The sequence below is a fragment of the Pararge aegeria genome, chromosome 6 (assembly GCF_905163445.1).
Source record: "Pararge aegeria chromosome 6, ilParAegt1.1, whole genome shotgun sequence".
In the NCBI taxonomy this organism is placed as follows: domain Eukaryota; kingdom Metazoa; phylum Arthropoda; class Insecta; order Lepidoptera; family Nymphalidae; genus Pararge; species Pararge aegeria.
The window spans coordinates 8798132-8817917 of record NC_053185.1 but is presented as its reverse complement, the minus strand read 5'-3'; the positions used below and the strand labels follow the sequence as shown (position 1 = coordinate 8817917).

Sequence of the window (19786 nt, the reverse complement as noted above, 5' to 3'; positions counted from 1 at the left end):
ATAATAACGAACTGAAACGGTGTGGTGGGAGTCTTTGGCCGCTGCTAGTTACCACCTTACCGACAAAGACGTGCCGCTAAGTGATTTTGTGTTCCGGTGCGATGTCGCGTGGCAACCGATTAGGGGTATATCTACCATACTCCCTAACAGGTTATCCCTATACCTTTTTAGACTGATTCATCATCATCATGAGACATGATCATCGCAGTAGGTGAGATTGCAGTCAAGGGCTAACTACAAGTTAGAGGAACAAAAAAAAATAAAAAAAAATAAAAATAATTTTGTTAAGCCGTACTACAGCTTTCGACTGCAATATCACCACCAATGATGATGTAGTCTAAGATGGTAACGGGCTGAGCAGTTATCGATTCTACGCGGCATCGTATACAGGAACGTTAAATCAAGGTTTTGACTGCAGGATGGTAACTACCATGGCCAAAGCCTCCTAACAGACCAGGCAGGAGACAGTTTAGAAATTTCCAAAGTTGCCGTTGCCAGGGATTGAACCCGGGACCACTTATGGGACCACAGCGCTGACCACTGTGCCAATAAGGCCGACAAAGAAATAAACCTAGTCTGTCAGTGATAAGCATATTTCGCTGGGAACGTGTATAATGATTATAAATACTTATACGCTGTAAAAAAATGCCTTTCAACGTACGCTAGTAAGATTTTTAGTACCTATAGTAGGTATAATTTTGTGGTTACACTATAATGACTATTTTACCGCAAAATATAACCAAAACATACCCAACTACGAGTATGTAGTTATGGTCTGGAGGTCACAGTATAATTTACCTTCTTTAATTTTATTAACCTTCTAGGTCTAAACGAAAGTACAAGTTCGGTGCCAATAGTGACAACAAACAGATCATATTATGATTTTATTCATGAAAATTCATTTGTTTAAATTTATCACAGAAATAATAAAAGTAATAGTACCAGGTTTTGATAAATAAATTAAATAAATAAATAAATTTACTACGACAATACACACATCGCCATCTAGTCCCAAAGTAAGCGTAGTTTTTGTTATGGGTACTCAGATAACTGATGAATAATATACAAAAATATGTACTTATAATATATAGAAAAACACCCAGCCACTGAAAAACATCACATAATAGCCTTAAGTAATGTTCCTACTAATCCCATTTTAGTGGCTTTAAAAAATATTTCTAAATCAGTAGCATTTGTTAAGGGATTAGAAGATAGGCTTAACCAAATAGGATTACCCTTCCCATTTTCACTGGTATGTTACAGTTATAATACTTGAACATCGCATGACGTGTTCTAGCAGGATAATATAAACTGATTTGAAATCTTCTCGGCAATCAACTGTAAAAGTGGTATATTTGCCGTATAATAATAAATAAATATACTACAACAATACACACATCGCCATCTAGCCCCAAAGTAAGCGTTGTTTGTGTTATGGGTACTAAGATGACTGAAGAATATTTTTATGAATAATATACATAAATACTTATAATATATAGATAAACACCCAGACACTGAAAGACATTCATGTTCATCACACAAACATTTTACAGTTTTGGGAATCGGACCCACGGCCTTGGACTCAGAAAGCAGGGTCGCTGCCCACTGCGCCAGTCGGCTGGCAAAATAATAAATGAGATGCTTGCCGTTTTTAGGTGGCAGATCAGATTAAAGTTCTCACCACCTATCTTCTTGCCGCGGGAGTTCTAAGAGGCGACCTAGGGGAATATAACGGGGAACGGGCAGCCGCCTTATTTGTGCTACTACTGCCATCTACTGCGATCATCAACCCTTCTGCCCAGCTTGCTGATTATGGGCAAACCCTCCCTTTGGGAGAGACCTTTAGTCCACCTGCGGACTGTTGTAGGCTATTCATGAAATGAGATGCTGCGTATAATTAAAATACTTTAGTTAAAGGCACATATGCAGCGTAGGTACATATAATATTTGACCATTAATGTTAGGTGATGGTGATAACTACATTCGTTAACTTAAAACTCAAGCTACGGGAGTTCCAAACGCGCCCTGGTCTGAGAAGAGTCTGCAACAAACTTAGCTCGGGTTTTTTTTCACCACCATCACACAGTCAAATTAATATTTAGCTATGAAGTTAGAGAAATTCATATTAAAGCTTTTTAAAAAAAAAAAAGCATCCAAGCATTAAAAAAGAAGCATCTTCTTAGCATTGGTCATTACCCGAATATTCCATTTCAGTTATACGCTACCTAATTGGACAATGCGCAAAAAAATGTAATACATACAAAAGTCACGTAAAAAAAATAAAATTGTAAGAATCTATACTAGGTAAGTACTTAAATGTACTCGTTCATGATATTCTCAGTCCAATCTTGTTCAATAAATATTTAAACGGTGCAGTTTGTTCTTCATAATATTTACTCTCGAAATTATACTCACTGTGTAAATATCGTAAGAGGAAAACGAAAATTAAAACAAAGTGTTCAACTGTTTAACAAGAGTTTATAATCCTTGTTTTTTTTTTAATTTCATTGTAGCAGCTAAACATTGATATCCATTAATAATAATAATTTAAACTTACACAAATACATCCATAAATCAGGTTACTATAAGGGCAACTTTAAACATCGTAAAATTCGTGTGACGCAATTTATGGATGACCTGATAAAACTTTAAAAAAAACTTGTACATTTTCAGTCCCAGAATAACATAACATGACGTGTTTTGTTAGTTATGTTTGTATTTAATTGGAATTTTACACACCGTTTAATTAAATAATATCATTACATACATAAATTTAATTTTTGCTTATTTTTAAACAAGTTATTTACATTAGGTATATTATATTTCTATGAGAATCTTCAACTGCAAACTCGTACCCGATAAACGCAGATACCTAAATAAAATATATTTATAACAATATTACATTTGATTTATCATTAAACTCTATCATTAAATCTTAAATAATACCAATTATTTCAGGAATGCGAGATAAGATAATAATATCCCGCACATTCCTACCAAATACAATTCATTATGTTACAATACTGAAATACTAAAGCGTAGACGTTGTATCAACAACGAAATCAAACAGGAGATATAAATAATAAGTTTAAATAGTCACAGTAGTGTCCAACAGTCAATGGGACCGCCAATAGGATGAGTTGCTTAAAGTATATAATCATAGAGGCCTAAATCTAAGCCAAATGCTTCCTTTGTTTTTAAGCATCACGCTTCTCGGATCGTAGTGTATGGTGGGAGTGGTTCTGGCGCATGGTTCCACGAAAAAATTGTCAAGTATAGTTGCCAGACCAGCTACAACCATCAGTTGAGCATATCGGGCCCCTGAAACCAAGTTACATGTTAAATTGACGTAAAATACAATAAAACTTCTATTATTTGGAAAAAGATCCATTTGTTAAGCGATGTTCAAACAAAAACGAAAGAATCTTTATTTTAATTTTTATGTCCACCTAACTTTCTGCAGTTACTTGGTCATAATTGCTTGTGTTTTTTAGCAATTAAAGTGTTTTTTTATTTTCAAAAACCCGACTTTTAAGCCCCCAAAACACGTATATAATTTTTAAGCTAACTGAACTGATAATAAATGAAGTAAAAAATATAAATTCATAGATTTCTTATTTATAACTAACTAAATTGATAATTACTTTATACAATACTTTCATAAGTTTTAAGTCTAATTGACGAAATTCCTAAAATCGTTCCGTTAATTGTTAGATCATTGTATCGATAAGTATTTACGATTATACAAGTCATTGAAACCTCTTGTAACATTGTTATTACCGATCCATCTTATTGCTTTATTATAAATCGGTCAACTCACGTATCTATTATAAAAATCTCAGCATTGCGTCGCTAAAAAATTGGGTCACAAACCTTATCTTCCTATATCAATGCCAACATCTGGCAAAACAACTCGCTAAATAAGTTGAAAATATATTGAAATATGTTGTTTCGCGTTTTACTTGAAATGCACTGCACGACTACCTATATAGTCATTGGTATTTATTACAATTAATATCAATGCGAATTTAAATAAAAAATTCTCACGCTCGTCCTAATATTGTTGATATCATCATCTATGAAGAGGTTCTTAAAAGCATACTATACAATGACCATATATTTTCAATAATCTAATGTCAAAGATAATCTAATACAATTATTATTTAGCTTATGTATTAAAAATTACCTGGGCAACTTCTTGGTCCATCTCCAAAAGCGATGAATCCTTTCGGATTCAAATCATCTCTGAATCTGTCGGGATCAAATTTATTTGGATTTGGAAAATATTTCGAATCTGTCTGAATGCAGTGAACAGGTATAATAACTGCTTCGCGAGCTTTCATGTTTAGATCCGTGCCAGGCAGTGCGCATGGTACTGTGCAGAGCCGTGAAGTTAGAGGCGTCGGAGGGTGCAGTCTTAGAGTCTCCAAATATGTCTGAGCTGCTAAACGCATCGTGCATACTGCTTCATAGTTTAAACCATTGTAACGTTCCAAACTTTCCTTTATTTCAGTCCTCAATCTGTTTTGCAGATCGACATTTCTTGCCAATTCGTATAAACAAAACGATAATGTCGTTGCCGATGTTTCTAGCCCGGCCAACATAAAAATAAAGGAATTAGACGTTATTAATTCATCAGTCATAGGAAACCCTGTTTCAGTTTTTTGCACATTTAACATTAGCTGCAGAAAATCACTCCGCTGTGTACCAGTTGCACGCCTATCGGTTAGCACTTGATTGATAATATCAGTAAAAAAAACTTCAACATTATATGAGTAAGTTCTAAGATTCAGGAACTTGAAGAGGCGTGGACAGAATGCGCGACAATAACGCTTTAATATTGTAGAACGATCAGCCTTAAACATTTTCTGGGACATTATTAGAAAGGGTGACTGTTTATTCTTTAAAGACCCTGGATCAACTCCAAATGCACAGCTGCCTATGATATCAGTCGTAAATCGGCACATTAAGTTTGGTACTTCAATGTCCACTCCCGATTCCTGAATAAGAACAGCTTTCAACGTTTTTGCACAATCAGCGATTAAAGGAAACATAGCTTTCATCTTAGCCGAAGAAAATGTCGGAGTAACAATATGCCGCATCTCTTGCCATTCGGAGCCACTCATGTTAGCCAGGTTTCGTAGAAGTGGTTCCCGTTGTGTGTCTGTTCCAACGGATATCCGATCGCTAAAATTGTTAAAATCCTTTGATAGAACTGCCTTCACTATATCCAAATCTATTAACAATAAAGCTGGTCGTCTCGCTTGAAAAATGCCTACATATTTTTCGTCTCTGTATTTATCGTAAAAAAACTGAAGCGTTTTTGCATAACTTTGACGCATTGTTAATGTAGCGCCGAAATTGCCGAATATGGGGCATGGCTCTCTATATGGCACCTTTTTATAATACCAGTATCTCCTGCCCTTCGTTGTATAGTGAAAAATTGTAAGTAAAAGCACTAACAAAAGTAAACTCACTAATAATATTAGAGTAACACACATATTCACTTATTGTCGCAGAAACTTCTGCATCTAATAATAAATTTAACCACGTTTATACGCTGAAATGTTGTTGATTATTCGCGGCGTTTTTTATGGTAAACAAAGCAGCACGCGTGCCCGACTGAGTTCATGTGGTGGCGAACGGCGCTAGCGGCGGTGACGGTCAGTAATCGAATGAACAGTATCGCTGGCGAGCGTCAAGATAAGCTCTACGCGTAGCTTCAAGGTCATACATGTTGACGTACCAAGTCCGTGACTTGCATATACCTTCATGCCCACTCTAAGGGCGTTTTTTCACATTGTGAATGGATCCTATTAGGACCAGAGAACCTCAAATATTACGTACACTTAAAACAAACCTAAAATCAGTCGATTTTAGGTTTGTTTTAAGTGCAATAAGAGTGTGCAAACTGAAACAAACTTACTGTGCAATCCAGCACGCGAGAAAGCTTGCATTGTTGGTCCGTTGGTATTCTACCCAATATAAATATTGTGTATGATAGAAATAATACAAAGTGTTGAATACTATAAACTAGTGATTAAAAATATTTACAATAAATCTGTTTTAGTCTACAACATGTAAAAGCCAAAAGACACGTGCATGACATCTCTGGAATACCTAATAAATACACAGAAGCCAAAGGTAGAAGGTATTTACACCACAATATGTTACTTCTTTTCTCCGGTAATTACAACCTAGCATTTTACCCAGTATACGCCATTGTCCGCTTATTTTAAATACCCTTTCAACCAGAATTTTTTTTTTCCTCAAGAATTTTCCTGGGAAAACATCTTGTGATAATCCGTGATATGGTATGTGTAAAATTTCATTAAAATCCATTCCACCGCATATGCATGATTGAGTTACAACATTCAATAAAGTGAGAAATGTGACTGTTAATTTAGTTCGTTTTGAGATAATTTTGTTACAAAAGACGCTTTTTTTTAAAAACATGTACCTACAATAATATACATTTGGCCGTACTAAATTGAAAAAAATCGACTTTTAAAAATTTTAAAAACAAAGATTCAAAGGAGCTATGCTTGTCCGTTTCCGGTTTTCGAAGAAACCCAGTAAGATTCGTAGATGGAGCTCCTTTTGCACATGCTGGACAAATCTGAAACTCGGTTTTATCAAAAAGATAAATAATAGCAAACAGTAGGTATTGTTAGAGAGTGCTTTGTGGTGAAGACATTTAGAATACAGGTTTCACCACTCCTCTTACCGAGGGTGCAACGAGCTACCTCCATTCCACTACTCCGTCACCATCTACTGCAATCCTGTCTGCCCAGCTTGGTGAATATGGGCAAACCCTTCCGTTAGGAGAGGCCTTTAGTCCGGCAGTGGACTGTTATAGCCTATTGATGTGTGATCGTTAAATGCATAGGAACAGTAAAGTGTACAGTCCGCCTAATACATACGCTAGCGTATGTAGTAGATAGGTACATTCTTAGGGTATTTATTTTTATTTAAAAAACTCGACCGCAGTGTACAAACGTTCTTATAACATCCATTGTATTCCAAAACAAGAATAAGTAATAAGAAACAAATTACGCATTCCAACACTGGCCAGTTATCGCGTTCGCGATGTTTAATCTCATAAACCGATTGTAGAGTTATTTTAATCGCAAGTTTTTTTTCTATCAATAAGACACCTGTGTCACCTGTGTTAATAACTCTGAGATGATGATTCCAACTGCCTCATTGGTCTACTGGTTAGCAGCTTTGACAACGGATCACGAGGCCTTGGTGTTGGGTTCGAATCCAGGTTCGGGCCAATAACTGTAAGTATAACTTTATTCTGACAAAAAATATCACATCACTAAAATGTGATAGTTTTAGTTAAAGCCCGCAAACCTTCATAAGAACAGCGTGGTGGGATAATACTATAACTCCCCTTAATAAAGGCTGCAGAGGCTTCTGATAAAGATTCCAGGAAAAATATACATAACTTATAAAAAACTTCGTATGCACCTATTCGTCAAATGGGCATACAACTACTTCTAATCTTATTACTTATAAAAGAGTATGTAAATTGTTGATTGAATTAAATGTTAAATCAGTGTTGATAAATTTCAATGTATATAAATATATCGCATCCGCCAGGATTTAAACTTGCGACTCTCTCCGGCAATCGTGGCGCTTTACCAACTACGGTTCTCATTACGGTAAAATAAACATAAATAGTTATCTCAAAGTTGAAAGCTTTGAGGAAAAGTGAATTTTACTACTATACTCAGAGCGGTATAGTATAAGCCATGACTTGCAGATATTTCGCTATAAGGAAAACCCTAACGATATACAGTCGTCGAAACGAAATTAAAATCGCTTTAATTTATTGGTATTAAATACTTACATCAATATTCAAATTTTATTTATTTCAAGTAGGCCTACTTTATGAGCACTTTTGAAACTTCAAACCATACTACTAAAAACTACTATAAAAAGATAAAACAGTTTCTTTTGTATGTTTGAGTGTTAGGATAAAATCAAAAAAGTTTTATAGAAAGCTACATTTTAACGGGGCTATATTTGAATAACGAGATTTCAACCTAAAAAATCGTATTAGCATTATTATTATTATTATGGAGCAAGCCAGTAAAAAAAACGCGCCAGATCTTCTTTATCCGCGTGTGCTGAATAAATGGTCCGTGGTTAAAGTAGATCTTTAAAAAGTCTGCGGACTCATATAGGTACCTATGAAATAAACCATATTATAAAAGTATTTTCCTTCGTAAACAATTTAACATTAATAAGTGATTATGAAGCGTCATTATTAAGCAAATATTACAGACAAAGTTGGCCACACCATGGAAAGTTATTTGAAAACAGGGCTTAGGAGATCATGTAAAATTAAATTATAGCGCGACCCCACGCTTTGTGGGAGGTGAATTGAACTCTATGACTAATTTCTCGGTTATCATCAGTTCAGCCAGCGGTCGTACACTACTGAAGCAAAAAGTGCCACTACACCCGGTCCTCAGCGTTCCTCATCTACCCACTCCTGTTGGTTATCCTGCGGAGCTCTTCGTTTCTAATCCTATCCTTCAGGGAAACTTCTAACATAGCCCTGTCATTAGCTCGTTGAGTGACTAAATTTGTGGATCAGTCCATTTGTAAGAGTAGGTACTTATGCTTTAATGTAACATTTCGTTAACGCTAGTAAACTGGTAATCTGAAAATAATTACGCAGTATGCGCTTGTGTTTTGATGTATGTAAATAATTACGCATCCATGTACTTGACTGAAACATACAAGAACGAAGTCCTATCAAATATTTTATAGTATAAGAACAAAAACAAAACACATATAAAAAAGTATGCACCATATATTTCACTATTTGATAACCAGTTTACGTCCAACTGCCATATATTTTCATTAGCGAACAATGTAAAGTAATAAATAAAAATACTGTTTGACACTTGTAAGCGCAAATTTAGTTAACATTATTCTATTGTATTGCGCTATTTAAAACACATTCTATTAATAGGTACATCTACGTGGGTATTACCAGTAAGCAATACTAAAAATACCTATTTTATGTTAGGTGAAATTTTCGAACAAAATTTTAATGAAGCGGCATTGTAGATTGAAGCTCATAATTTTACATATATCTTACCGCATCTGAGTACCTACTGTACTCTATCATAGGATAAATAAATTAAGAACTCAATGCCCGTTTCCACTAAACCTAGGAATCGCCTTAATCAGATGCCTAGTGGTTTAGGTGATTCCTAGAGAAAAAAACGTGTTTCACGAACTCTTTATGTGATGTCTGTCGTTATTTATCAAGAAATCCAAATACATACAAAAATATAAATCAAAATAAAATATGAAAAAAACAACGATGAAAAGGGATAATTGTAGCATGCAATTCTTAAATTCGTGCGCGCTTGCAAGTGCGTGTGCGTACGCGTGTGAGTGTGCGTGTGCGTGTTCGTGTGCGTGCGTATGTGAGTGAAAGTGAGAGTAAATCTTTCAATTTAATTTTCTTTAAAATATTCAATTTTTTTTTGTCTCATCATAAGATAATTATTGAGACCACAAATATGATTTACAATCATTCAAAAGTTATCATATTAGGTTAAATAATGTGATACATTCGGCCAATGATGTGCTTAAGTTTTTATTTACATAACTACAATAAACACAACCCGTACGTACGATTCAATTCACGATACATTTTTATTACCTACTGACGCAACAGGACCTAAATATAACTATCGCGAACTACGTAGGTGGTCCTTATTATTTGATGCACGTACAAAATTGTGGTTACTATAATTTATAGATCATTATAGCATAACCTATTATAGTTGTAATGCTAAACGTTGCCTTTTATTCTTGTAATGGGTATTTATACTATAGTGAATATGATGACAAGCTAAATGTTTTAATCGTAAAAAAAGCGTTAAAAACTTACTTTGTATAGGTGGTTATTATCTGGTGAGAGGTTTAGGTCGTGGCTAGTTACTTATTTACCGACAAAAACATGCCGCCCAGCGATTTAGCGTTGCGGTACGATGTCGAGTAGAAACGGATTCCCCTATACGATTCAAACACGACCCATGGAGTATGGAATTAACATAACTGCTACAGGTAATGAGGTTAGTCCGCTACTATATTAAATAGATTATTATATTAAATATATTTTGTATTACTACTGTATTAGACTAACCTCACTCAATCATCACTTATCTCCAGCTGAGAATGCAGTCAAGGACAGAAGAACAAAAGTGAAAAAGGAAAAAAACTTACTTTAAATATTGTATTATCTTTCTAAAGTACACCTTTTCTTTTTACTTCATTCAAATTCCAAATTAATTTACTTTATAAATAATAATAAATAAATATACAACAACAATACACACATCGCCATCTGGTCCCAAAGTGAGCGTGGCTTGTGTTGTGGGTACTAATATGACTGATGAATATTTTTACGAATGTTATACATAAATACTTATAATATACTTACATATAAATACCCAGACACTGAAAAACATTAATGATCATCACACAAACATTTTCCAGTTGTGGGAATCGAACCCACGGCCTTAGACTCACAAAGCAGGGTCGCTGCCCGCTGCGCCAATCGGCCGTCAAATTATATGAATTAGTGGTTTTAAGCACTTTTGGAACGTCAAGTATGTCTGTTTGTAGTGACTCTACCACCGATATTGACAAAAAATATCATGTAGGACAGACAGATTCCAGTTCTGGTTTGGGAGCCTAAAAAGAATGGCCTGTAATATATATCGCGGTAAACAACCAGATTTTTGCGGTTAGAGATAAAAAATGAAGGACTATAAATCTATTGCGATTCAAGAGGTTAAATGCCGTACGAGTTTGTTGGCATTTAGATTTTAAATATTATGCAATAGTTATCCTGTTTCCATTTCAAAACAGATAACAAAGTAATCAAATCAAAAACACTAAAAGCCCGCGGCGGAAACCTACTTCCGCAACGCCTCCTGGTAGCACATAATCTAAAAAAATCTGCCCAGAAGTGACACCGCACTTAATGAAATAGTTATTAAATTCGGTTCATAAATACGGATTTATAAATCCGTTTGAGCAATATGACGATAGTCAGTCAGTCGGAGATGAAAAGCGGTCAAAGTAACAACTCCTCTTGCGTCGCATGTTAAAAAGCAAAAGAAATGATTTTTTATAAACAGGTCTTGACATCTTCTTGACTTGAAGATCTGTTTACGGTGTGAATCAGACGTAGCTAGTTGTTTGATTAGGATTCCCTTGCCAAATATTGAAAATAAAACACTAATAAATTACATTCGCTATCAAACAAACACATGTGTTAAAAATACAGCTTAACACACCCCGTCCCAAACAAAACAGCCGTACAAATGCCTTGAGGTTTCGCTAACTACTCCATTTTTATGATGTTCTGGTACGTCCAACCTAAAAACTGAGCAGTCCCAGCACGTTCTGTCATATATTTTTAAAGTCAATTATTATCATGTAAAGTCTATTTTTTGTAACTTGTCTTTTAATATAAGCAATATTTTTGATACTTTTAGGGGTAAAGAAGAAATAAAAATAATATCTACGAATATTTCGCATAAAAACTTCTTCCTCGATAAAATATGAGTCGATCGTTGGCGGGAAACTTAAAAGGCTAAGGTGTTTTCTTTACTTGGAATCGAGATTGTCCCGGGCAAACCGTTTCATTTAATTACAAAGTTGGGGATCAATACAATTATTTACTAACCTGCGTGTGAGGGGAAGTTCGTGCAGTGAGCGAGGTCAACAAAGAAGCTGCCGCTGTCCGAACTACGTTTGCCTCGCCCTCTTGAGAGAAGATTTCTATCCCGTGCTGTACCAACGACTCCTTTGGAACACCTAAACCGATTATAATTCGTATATTACGCAAAATACTTACCAACTTTAAAACATACATATGAAAAACATAAATATACCGCGATTTCGTCCGCGTGATTTTATATACTGCCTTTCCATTAGTTAATTAAAGGTTCAGAGTTTTAACAAAGATAATAAGCAGACAGTTCGACAGTCACACCTTATTTAAGTGTCTGTATATAATTTCACTTTTGATATGATTATTAGAACAAACCAAAGACATGTTTACGTTACAGGCTTATCTTGGAAACGACTATTACCTTTTTTGAAGGATTTTCCCACACGGTTTTATAAAATAATTTCATAGTACATTACTTTAATTTATCTGGTAAGGTTTAGCCAGTGATTGCAATGTAAGCGCACAAAAATAAGTTTGTTACGACATTGGCATGTCTTTGTTGTATACCATATAAAGTGTGGATGTGAATATCGTCAATAACTTACATTGCATTAACTGTGGCATCAGTTGTGCGTATTGTGTGAGTGCGGCCATTATGTGCAGAGCGGTTGCGCGAAGTTCCGTGCCATCGCCGGTACTGCATCTGACTAACGCACGGACTACGTTGCAGTCCCACACTTCGCTCCATCTCTATTGACAAAACCAAATTTTCTTAATAAAAGTTTCTCAGTGGTTTTTCAAATATTATCTATACAAATAGGCCCATAGGCACTTTAGATGCGTACATTGCACAAAAAATGTGTACATTGCATTGAGATGATGGCGATATCTACATTCGTAAACTTTGAATTAGAATCACCTCGTTGATTGTATTGATCAGCATTTTCTACTATTATTACTCAGCAACCGTCAACCAATAGACTTCCATTACTGGATAGGTATTTTGTTGGTAAATACCACGGTTTTGTGCCATTTGAGTTTAGCGGCTCCCTGCGACTCGTTTGATGTCATCTGCCCACCTCGTTTGGGGGCTACCAACGCAGCGTTTACCGGTGCAAGGACCATTCCAGCACTTTTGGGACCCAAACTTCCATCGTGCTGTGTCCCGCCTATTGTCGATGCAGCGTCGATACTCATTGAGCTAGGTAGGTACATAACTATAGTTCTTCTACGTATCTGCTCATTAGTGACTTCATCTCGTAGAGATGCTCTGGGCATAGCTCTCCATCTCCTAATTATTATTTTCACCCAGAAGCGTAAGTGATATCACATGTATAATAAGCAATAAAATCCTGCAACCCGCATTGGAGCCACTAACAGAATCAAAGCCCTTAATCTCCTATCAGAGTAGAGAGCTATTTTGAATAGCCTGATGATGATATCAACAGAAATCCAATGGAATCTGAATTCGCTTGGATAAAAAAGGTGTCCAAGAACTTTCGTTTTAAAAACTGATCTGACCATTATAATATAATTTTTTTTAGATTTACACTAACTCACTTATAAGCAGACAGATCGATCGATCGATTGTTACATAAAGAAACGGCAATAATGGATCCATAATTCAGGTGATTCAAGCGAACACCAACACTACCAAAAAATTACTCCGCGAGTGTTTGGAATATCACTAAGATAGTAATTATATCAATGCATATCGTATGACTGTTTTTCAATATGGAGGCTAATGCACACCTCCTGGGTATTCCAGTTGTATGCTTCAAATCTATACTAAAAAAATGATAAAGGCCTTCAAAATACTTCTTTATTATCTTTGAAATCGTATCTATGAAATTATGTTCAGTACTTATATACCTATGTAATTACATTCCATTCCAAAAAATATCTACGACACCTTTACAATCAAAAATAAACCTTATCTTCATTATGGCACCAGACAAACATATTCCATAAATGTAAGACTAATATTAGTACTTACATGACAAACTATGTGAAGTGTTTTATTGAGTACCTACCTACTAGCAATCCAGGGCTGCATGAAATTATAAAAATATAATATTACAGTTACAGTTACAGTAAAGTTAGCAGTGGGTAGGACTTCGATTTCACTTTCGCGGGGTTGGAATCCCAGCACGCCTCTAACTTTTGTAAATAATTTGCGTTTTAAGCAATTAAAATATCACTTGCTTCAACGGTGAAGGAAAACATCGTGAGGCAACCTGCATGCCTGAGAGTTCTCCATAATGTTCCAATCCGCGCTGGGCCAGCGTGGCGGCCTCTCATTGTGGGGGGAGACCAGTGCCTTGGGGTGGGCCGGTAATGGGTTGATATTATGATGATGATGAGTGTAAAGTTTATTTTCAAATTGTTAAGAAATTAATAAAAACACACCTACATAAAGAAAAACTCTTTTAATCGTGTTTGATTAAAAACCCCTACGTCCAGCAGTAGACGTCCATCTGTTCAGGCAACGATCTGGTTATAACATATAAATAATTTCTTATGAAGCACTCATACCTGTACTGGAATGGAATGCTCACGGATCTGTCTCAACAAAGCCAGCAATGAAAGCATAGCATCCAATCTGCACGCTTGTCCTTTCCGACCGGCCCCGGACGCGCATCCGCTCAAGGCATACGTCATCACCTTCAAGCTCTGTATGAGCGAATCCTCTGATAACTTGCAGTACCGGGAATTTATTGCGTATCTTATGCAGCGTATCAACTCGTTGAGATATCCTGCAAAATTATTTTCATATTACTCATGCTTAATCAGAAACCATTGTATGGATTTATGCTCGTAGGTTTTCTACGAAATTCTGAATAAAAATAAATACTTTAATCCAGAATTAGCCAATGCCAAACAGGAATTACAGTAGTAATTCTTGTCTAAATCTGACGTCAACACATTCGAGGATTTTTTTTTATAGGTAAAAGACTAGCGCTTGACCACTATCTCACCTGATGGAAAAAAAGTTGTTGCCTAGACGAGACCCGCTTGTCTAGAAGATTCCTATTCACTTTTGTTTAAAAGATAAGTATAAGGAAACACAGGACTTGGAAGGACGTTCGAAACCCCATAAATAAAGAGAAGATCAATTGTTTTTGGGATATTGACAACATAGGGATAAATCTCTAGCTGGAAACACCTATATTGTAGGGATAAGCTATACTTTACTTTTTAATAATTATAATATTTCTTGTATAAGAACCATAAAATGAAGAAATCTCAAAATCTGTCAAGGCTTAGTAAATGTCATGAGAAAATGTAGTTTCATATCAATTACAATTTATAGTTATAACTTTTCAGTTCTTCACAGTTGTTTAAGGTTGTAATCATTATACAAATATGCAGCAGTACAATTTGACACTTTTAGAAACACAAATTCTGCTCATGTATATTTAAGGTCTGATGCATGTTAGTTTACTCAGACATTATATAGAGGAAATATCAGTATGGTTTAAAGTGACAAATAGAATTAGCAAGGATATGCGAGTGTCTTTCGACATGTGATGTGAAACAGATGGCGAGTGATTTCGCACAGTAGTCGTAATAAGAGCAGAAGAAATCATAAAAAGGCACAAGTTTGCATATACTGCTCGTAATGTTTTAAAAGCTACTGAATTCATTCGATTTTATTTATTGCTATTATTAAAGTATAAAGGACCCATTAACATCATGACTTCTGCATTGTATTGGAAGAAAGTTTACCAGCATATAACGAAACTAATTTAATAATATTAGAAAGACCCTTAAAGGGTTTATGTTAATTTTTAACATTAAATTACAGAGGTATTTTTTTTAAATAGATCTTTTACCACCGATATAATCCGCACTTAGATATCTTGACATGTATCGCATAGTATATGATCTCATTATTGAATTTGTTCGTCATTTTACAAATACTATAGATATAGAGGTTTATTGTTTAACTTTACGATGATTAAATATGTTGTAAAACGCAATGCAATCTTTGCAATAATCATTATATTCCTTGAATCACTTACTTCTATGATAGGTGCCAATAACATTTTAAAGTTGAAAAGGGCTACTAAAAAAATATATTTATGATAATAAGCCACTTTTGTCACACAACTATTTCCTGGGAAACTTTTATTAAGCTAACTGTTCAAAGTTTTCATTAACAAATACGCAGTTGCCACTGCCTGCCACGAGTCCTTATAACCCATTTTAAATGCTGGCATATGGTAGTCGAATCTTTTAAGCTAAGTGCATCTCTATATGTTCACGAAGACACCAAGTAGGTTTACATAGAATGAATGCTAGGACAACAAAACGTCACACAGGAAAACTGCGTGAAACAGTCCTTCAGCAGGATAATGAAGGCTTCCATATCCATCCACCGACCAAACGGTACATAAATTCAAGTGGTAGCACAAAGGAAATTACGGATAACCCACAGTAAATTTTGCACATTAAAAATCGTAGTTAAAAGAAAATTAATGGCTTTACCCAAAACATGAAAATTCTTCAAGTCGATCCTTTCCAAGCAGGCTAGTAAAATCTTCAACAGGCTTTCCATCTTGCCGCAGCTATAGTCGCCTTGATTTTCCACAAGTATGACACATCTTACAAGTACTTTAACTATGTGTATCCGCAACTGAGTGATCTCTATGTCCTCTTGAACCGTTTGTTGAGGGTACAGGCGTTCTCGACTCAACAGAGATATCACAGTCGCATCGTTATCGATAAAAGAAGACTTTATCCACTGCATCGTGTTGCCTTCTAAAAGTACAGATTTTTTTATGGTAATAAATAATAGCAATAATTAGAAACCAGACGGATGGCCCACCTGATGGTAATCAGAAAACCATTAATAATAACCCAAATTTGCCACCCTGTGTCCATCAAAAACACCAAGCCCTGAAGCCCGGAACAAAGCATTGCAAAAACGCTGCTTGACGTCAGAAATAAGCATGACGATAGTACTTTCCCATACGAGCTCTACCACATAATGCTACCGTTACCACTAAATTTAATATAAACTGTGCCCTTCGGTTAAGATTTGTACCCTTTCAAACGTAGGGTCGCTATCGAGCTTCGTAACACTGTAAAATAAGAGTAAAATGGAACTGAACTACCTGCTTTAAAGGTCAAATTCATGCAAAGCTCGGAATATTTGAAAAAATAAAATTCGGTACAGAATTTTACATACAGTGTAAACTCTTTATAACGAAACTCGAGGGACTGAGCATTTTTTGTCGTTATAGAGAGTTATCGTTATATGGAGTGAACAAAAAAAAACCAAATTAATAAGAATTTTTAATACAAGAATTTTTAATTGTATGTATGTCTTAGATAATAAATGCTTATACATATAAATTATTGTTTACACATATAGTCTGATAATTTCGTCTGACGTTTTTTGCTATGCCAGTACTTGTTTTGTATTATTTTATGTATCCTATTCATATCTAGATATGTGGTGGAATCGTCTTGATTAAACAACAAAAAATTTTCTACCAACTTAGCGGCATCTAAAAAAGTAGGTTTACGACTGATAATACGATAGGTACCCAGTATGCTTGGTCGAAGACCATCACTTCCGAGAAAACAATGCGTCATACTGCACGTGTACAAGGCAATTAAGGATAACAAAAGCTAGACCGACCTCGGATGTTTCGGAGCTTCAAAGTCTTTTGTTACCTGATAACATAACATAAACAATAATACCGATAATAAATATTTACTGTCTACAAATATGAACACATTTCTTCGTAATAGAGAATGGCGTATCGCTATAAAGAGTGTTTCAATATGTGAGTTTTAACGCAAACCAACCAACTTGGGCTCACTCCAACGTTATAGGGAGTTTATCGTTATAAAGGATAACGTTATAAAGAGTTTACACTGTATTATAAACGAAACAGCGATTCTGATACCGGTAGTATTAGGTCCATTTGAGTTTGGCGTTACAAGTGTTTATATAATCAAAAACGACCCGATTGCATTTTATCTTATATTATGCCATACTGAAACAAACGTACCGTATAGATTTTATTTTCATAACTGTTATGTAATGTAAAGAAACTTTTCGATTGTATTGAAAAGTTTCTTTACATTAAGTGTAAGTGTAAATTAAGATTTGAAAGTAGGCAGAAAACTATTGTATGAGAAAACGTTACAACCAACCAAATATATTATACAAACTTACCTTCTTTTGATACATTGTCCATATACGCAACGATAAACTGCAATAAAGAAATTAACAAAGCAGTATCTCGGGACGAGGCCGGCGGTGCGTTGAGAAACCTCTTAGTATGCTGCCATGGCAGACTTCCCAACTCTTTGGCATTCGCTGGTGATATTTGTATCAAATGGGTGTAACTATGGAGGAGTAAATAAATATTTTCAATGACTCATATGGCTGTAAATAAGACAAATACAAAGGGCATCCCTCAAAGGAAAACATGTCCATCGGCCACGTCACCGGAACGAGCTCATGACTATAGAACACTGAAGACATCAAGACTAATAAGAGCATAAACCGACCTAAAAAGTGGAAGACATCAGTACAGTCATATTCATAAAAGTTCATTAAAAACGTGCTAATTGAATAATATTAAAAGATACCAGCAATTGTAATAATTGCGATAAAACAAGCATCACAGAGAGTAATAAATAAAAGCGCAAAGAAACTGACACTTCTTCTAGAAAACAGATTCGACGGACAAAATTCTATTTACACTTGCACAAGTTGCACTAAAGGCCTACACTAAAAATACTATAATTAGAAAACATTAGATTAATTTAAAAAAATGACAACTATGATAATAAACCATATTCGACTGACTGTTCAAAATATTGTAAAGATTTTGAACAGTCAGTCATAATTTATGTTTAACCTGTTAAGACTCGCCTGGGCTTCGCATGAGCAATGTAGATAGTAATGTGGGGCAGTTTGGAGAGATTAATAATAAAATTCCGTAGTACATTAATTTAATAAAATCTTAAAATCTGATGAGTAGATACATAAGCGTAAACACAGCGGGAGCAACTTTGTATTATACTTTGTTAAGATAAATGCTTACGGTTACCTCTCCAACAAATGCAAGGCATCGTTAACTTGCGCATGTGTCGTAGCATTCTCAAATGCAAGCAGATGTTTAGAGCAAGAGTTTTGGAGATGGGCGGTTCTTAATGCTGCCAACTCATTTAGTGGGGGCGGCGAAACTGGCGATAAAGGCGTAGAGCTACGCAGTAGCTTGGCTCCACCACCACACACCCACCACCAGCGAACGCGAATAGCATTCCGCCATAACTCCTCACTTAACAGCCATTCTGTATTAAAGTATTGATAATATAATACTACTGTCTCCTTGGGAGAATAGAAGCGGTGATAACCTAATTGACGGCCGATTGACGCAGTTTGCAGCGACCCTGCTTTCTGAGTCCTAAGCCGTGGGTTCGATTCCCACTACTCGAAAATGTTTTGTGTCATGAGCATGAATGTTTTTCAGTGCCTGGGTGTTTTTATGTATATTCTAAGTATTTCTGTATATTGCTCATAAAAATATTCATCAGTCATCTTAGTACCCATAAAACAAGATACGCTTACTTTGGGGCTGGATGGCGATGTGTGTGTGTTGGCGTAGTATATTTATAATTTATTTATTTATTATAATTGTTAGAGCTTTGGCGTTTTTTTTGGGGTGACTGAGTTTTATCTCCGGAACGCACATATAACTTTTCGGAATTATGTGCGTTTTTAATTTAAGGAAATTTAAAATAAAACTTGCTTTAACATTTAAAATAAAACTTGGTATAGAAAAACATCGTGAGGAAACCTGCATGCCTGAGAATTCCACACAGCGTTCTCAAAGGTGTATCAAGTCTACCAAACCCTGCTCATTCCAAGGTAGGGTAACCTTGGTTTTTTTTAGCTCTTACTGAAACAGTAGCTGTGCTTTCTAGTTAATTTCAGTTTGAATGATTTTGTTTTTTTTTTAAATAATAAACACAATAACACATAATTATAGTATAAGGGCACATGTTTACTTGAAAACTGGTTTTTGACAAAAAATCTTA

The 19786-nt window shown here is 35.3% G+C and overlaps 2 protein-coding genes across 2 annotated transcripts in view; both read right to left on the bottom strand.

Annotated features, from left to right (window-relative positions):
* Positions 1–19786, bottom strand: part of LOC120624179 (rotatin-like) — a 52482-nt gene that overhangs the window by 17381 nt on the left and 15315 nt on the right. The window contains exons 17-22 of the mRNA XM_039890543.1: positions 18796–19039; positions 17913–18085; positions 16211–16483; positions 14255–14475; positions 12325–12469; positions 11732–11862 (exon numbers count right to left, since the gene is read on the bottom strand). Coding sequence (XP_039746477.1) covers positions 11732–11862; positions 12325–12469; positions 14255–14475; positions 16211–16483; positions 17913–18085; positions 18796–19039 — 1187 coding nt within the window. The remainder of the gene's footprint in view (positions 1–11731; positions 11863–12324; positions 12470–14254; positions 14476–16210; positions 16484–17912; positions 18086–18795; positions 19040–19786) is intronic.
* On the bottom strand, positions 3075–5823 carry LOC120624180 (cytochrome P450 6a2-like). Its single transcript, XM_039890545.1, has 2 exons — positions 4187–5823; positions 3075–3321 (listed from the first exon to the last, which is right to left on the bottom strand). The coding sequence occupies exons 1-2, from the start codon at positions 5499–5501 to the stop codon at positions 3158–3160; spliced, it is 1479 nt and encodes a 492-aa protein (XP_039746479.1). The 5' UTR covers positions 5502–5823; the 3' UTR covers positions 3075–3157.

Coding starts and splice junctions, on each gene's coding strand:
- LOC120624180 (XM_039890545.1), bottom strand. CDS start 5,501: ATGTGTGTTACTCTAATATTATTAGTGAGTTTACTTTTGTTAGTGCTT. Junction 3,322..4,186: donor TGGACCAAGAAGTTGCCCAG/GTAATTTTTAAT, acceptor ACTTGGTTTCAG/GGGCCCGATATGCTCAACTG.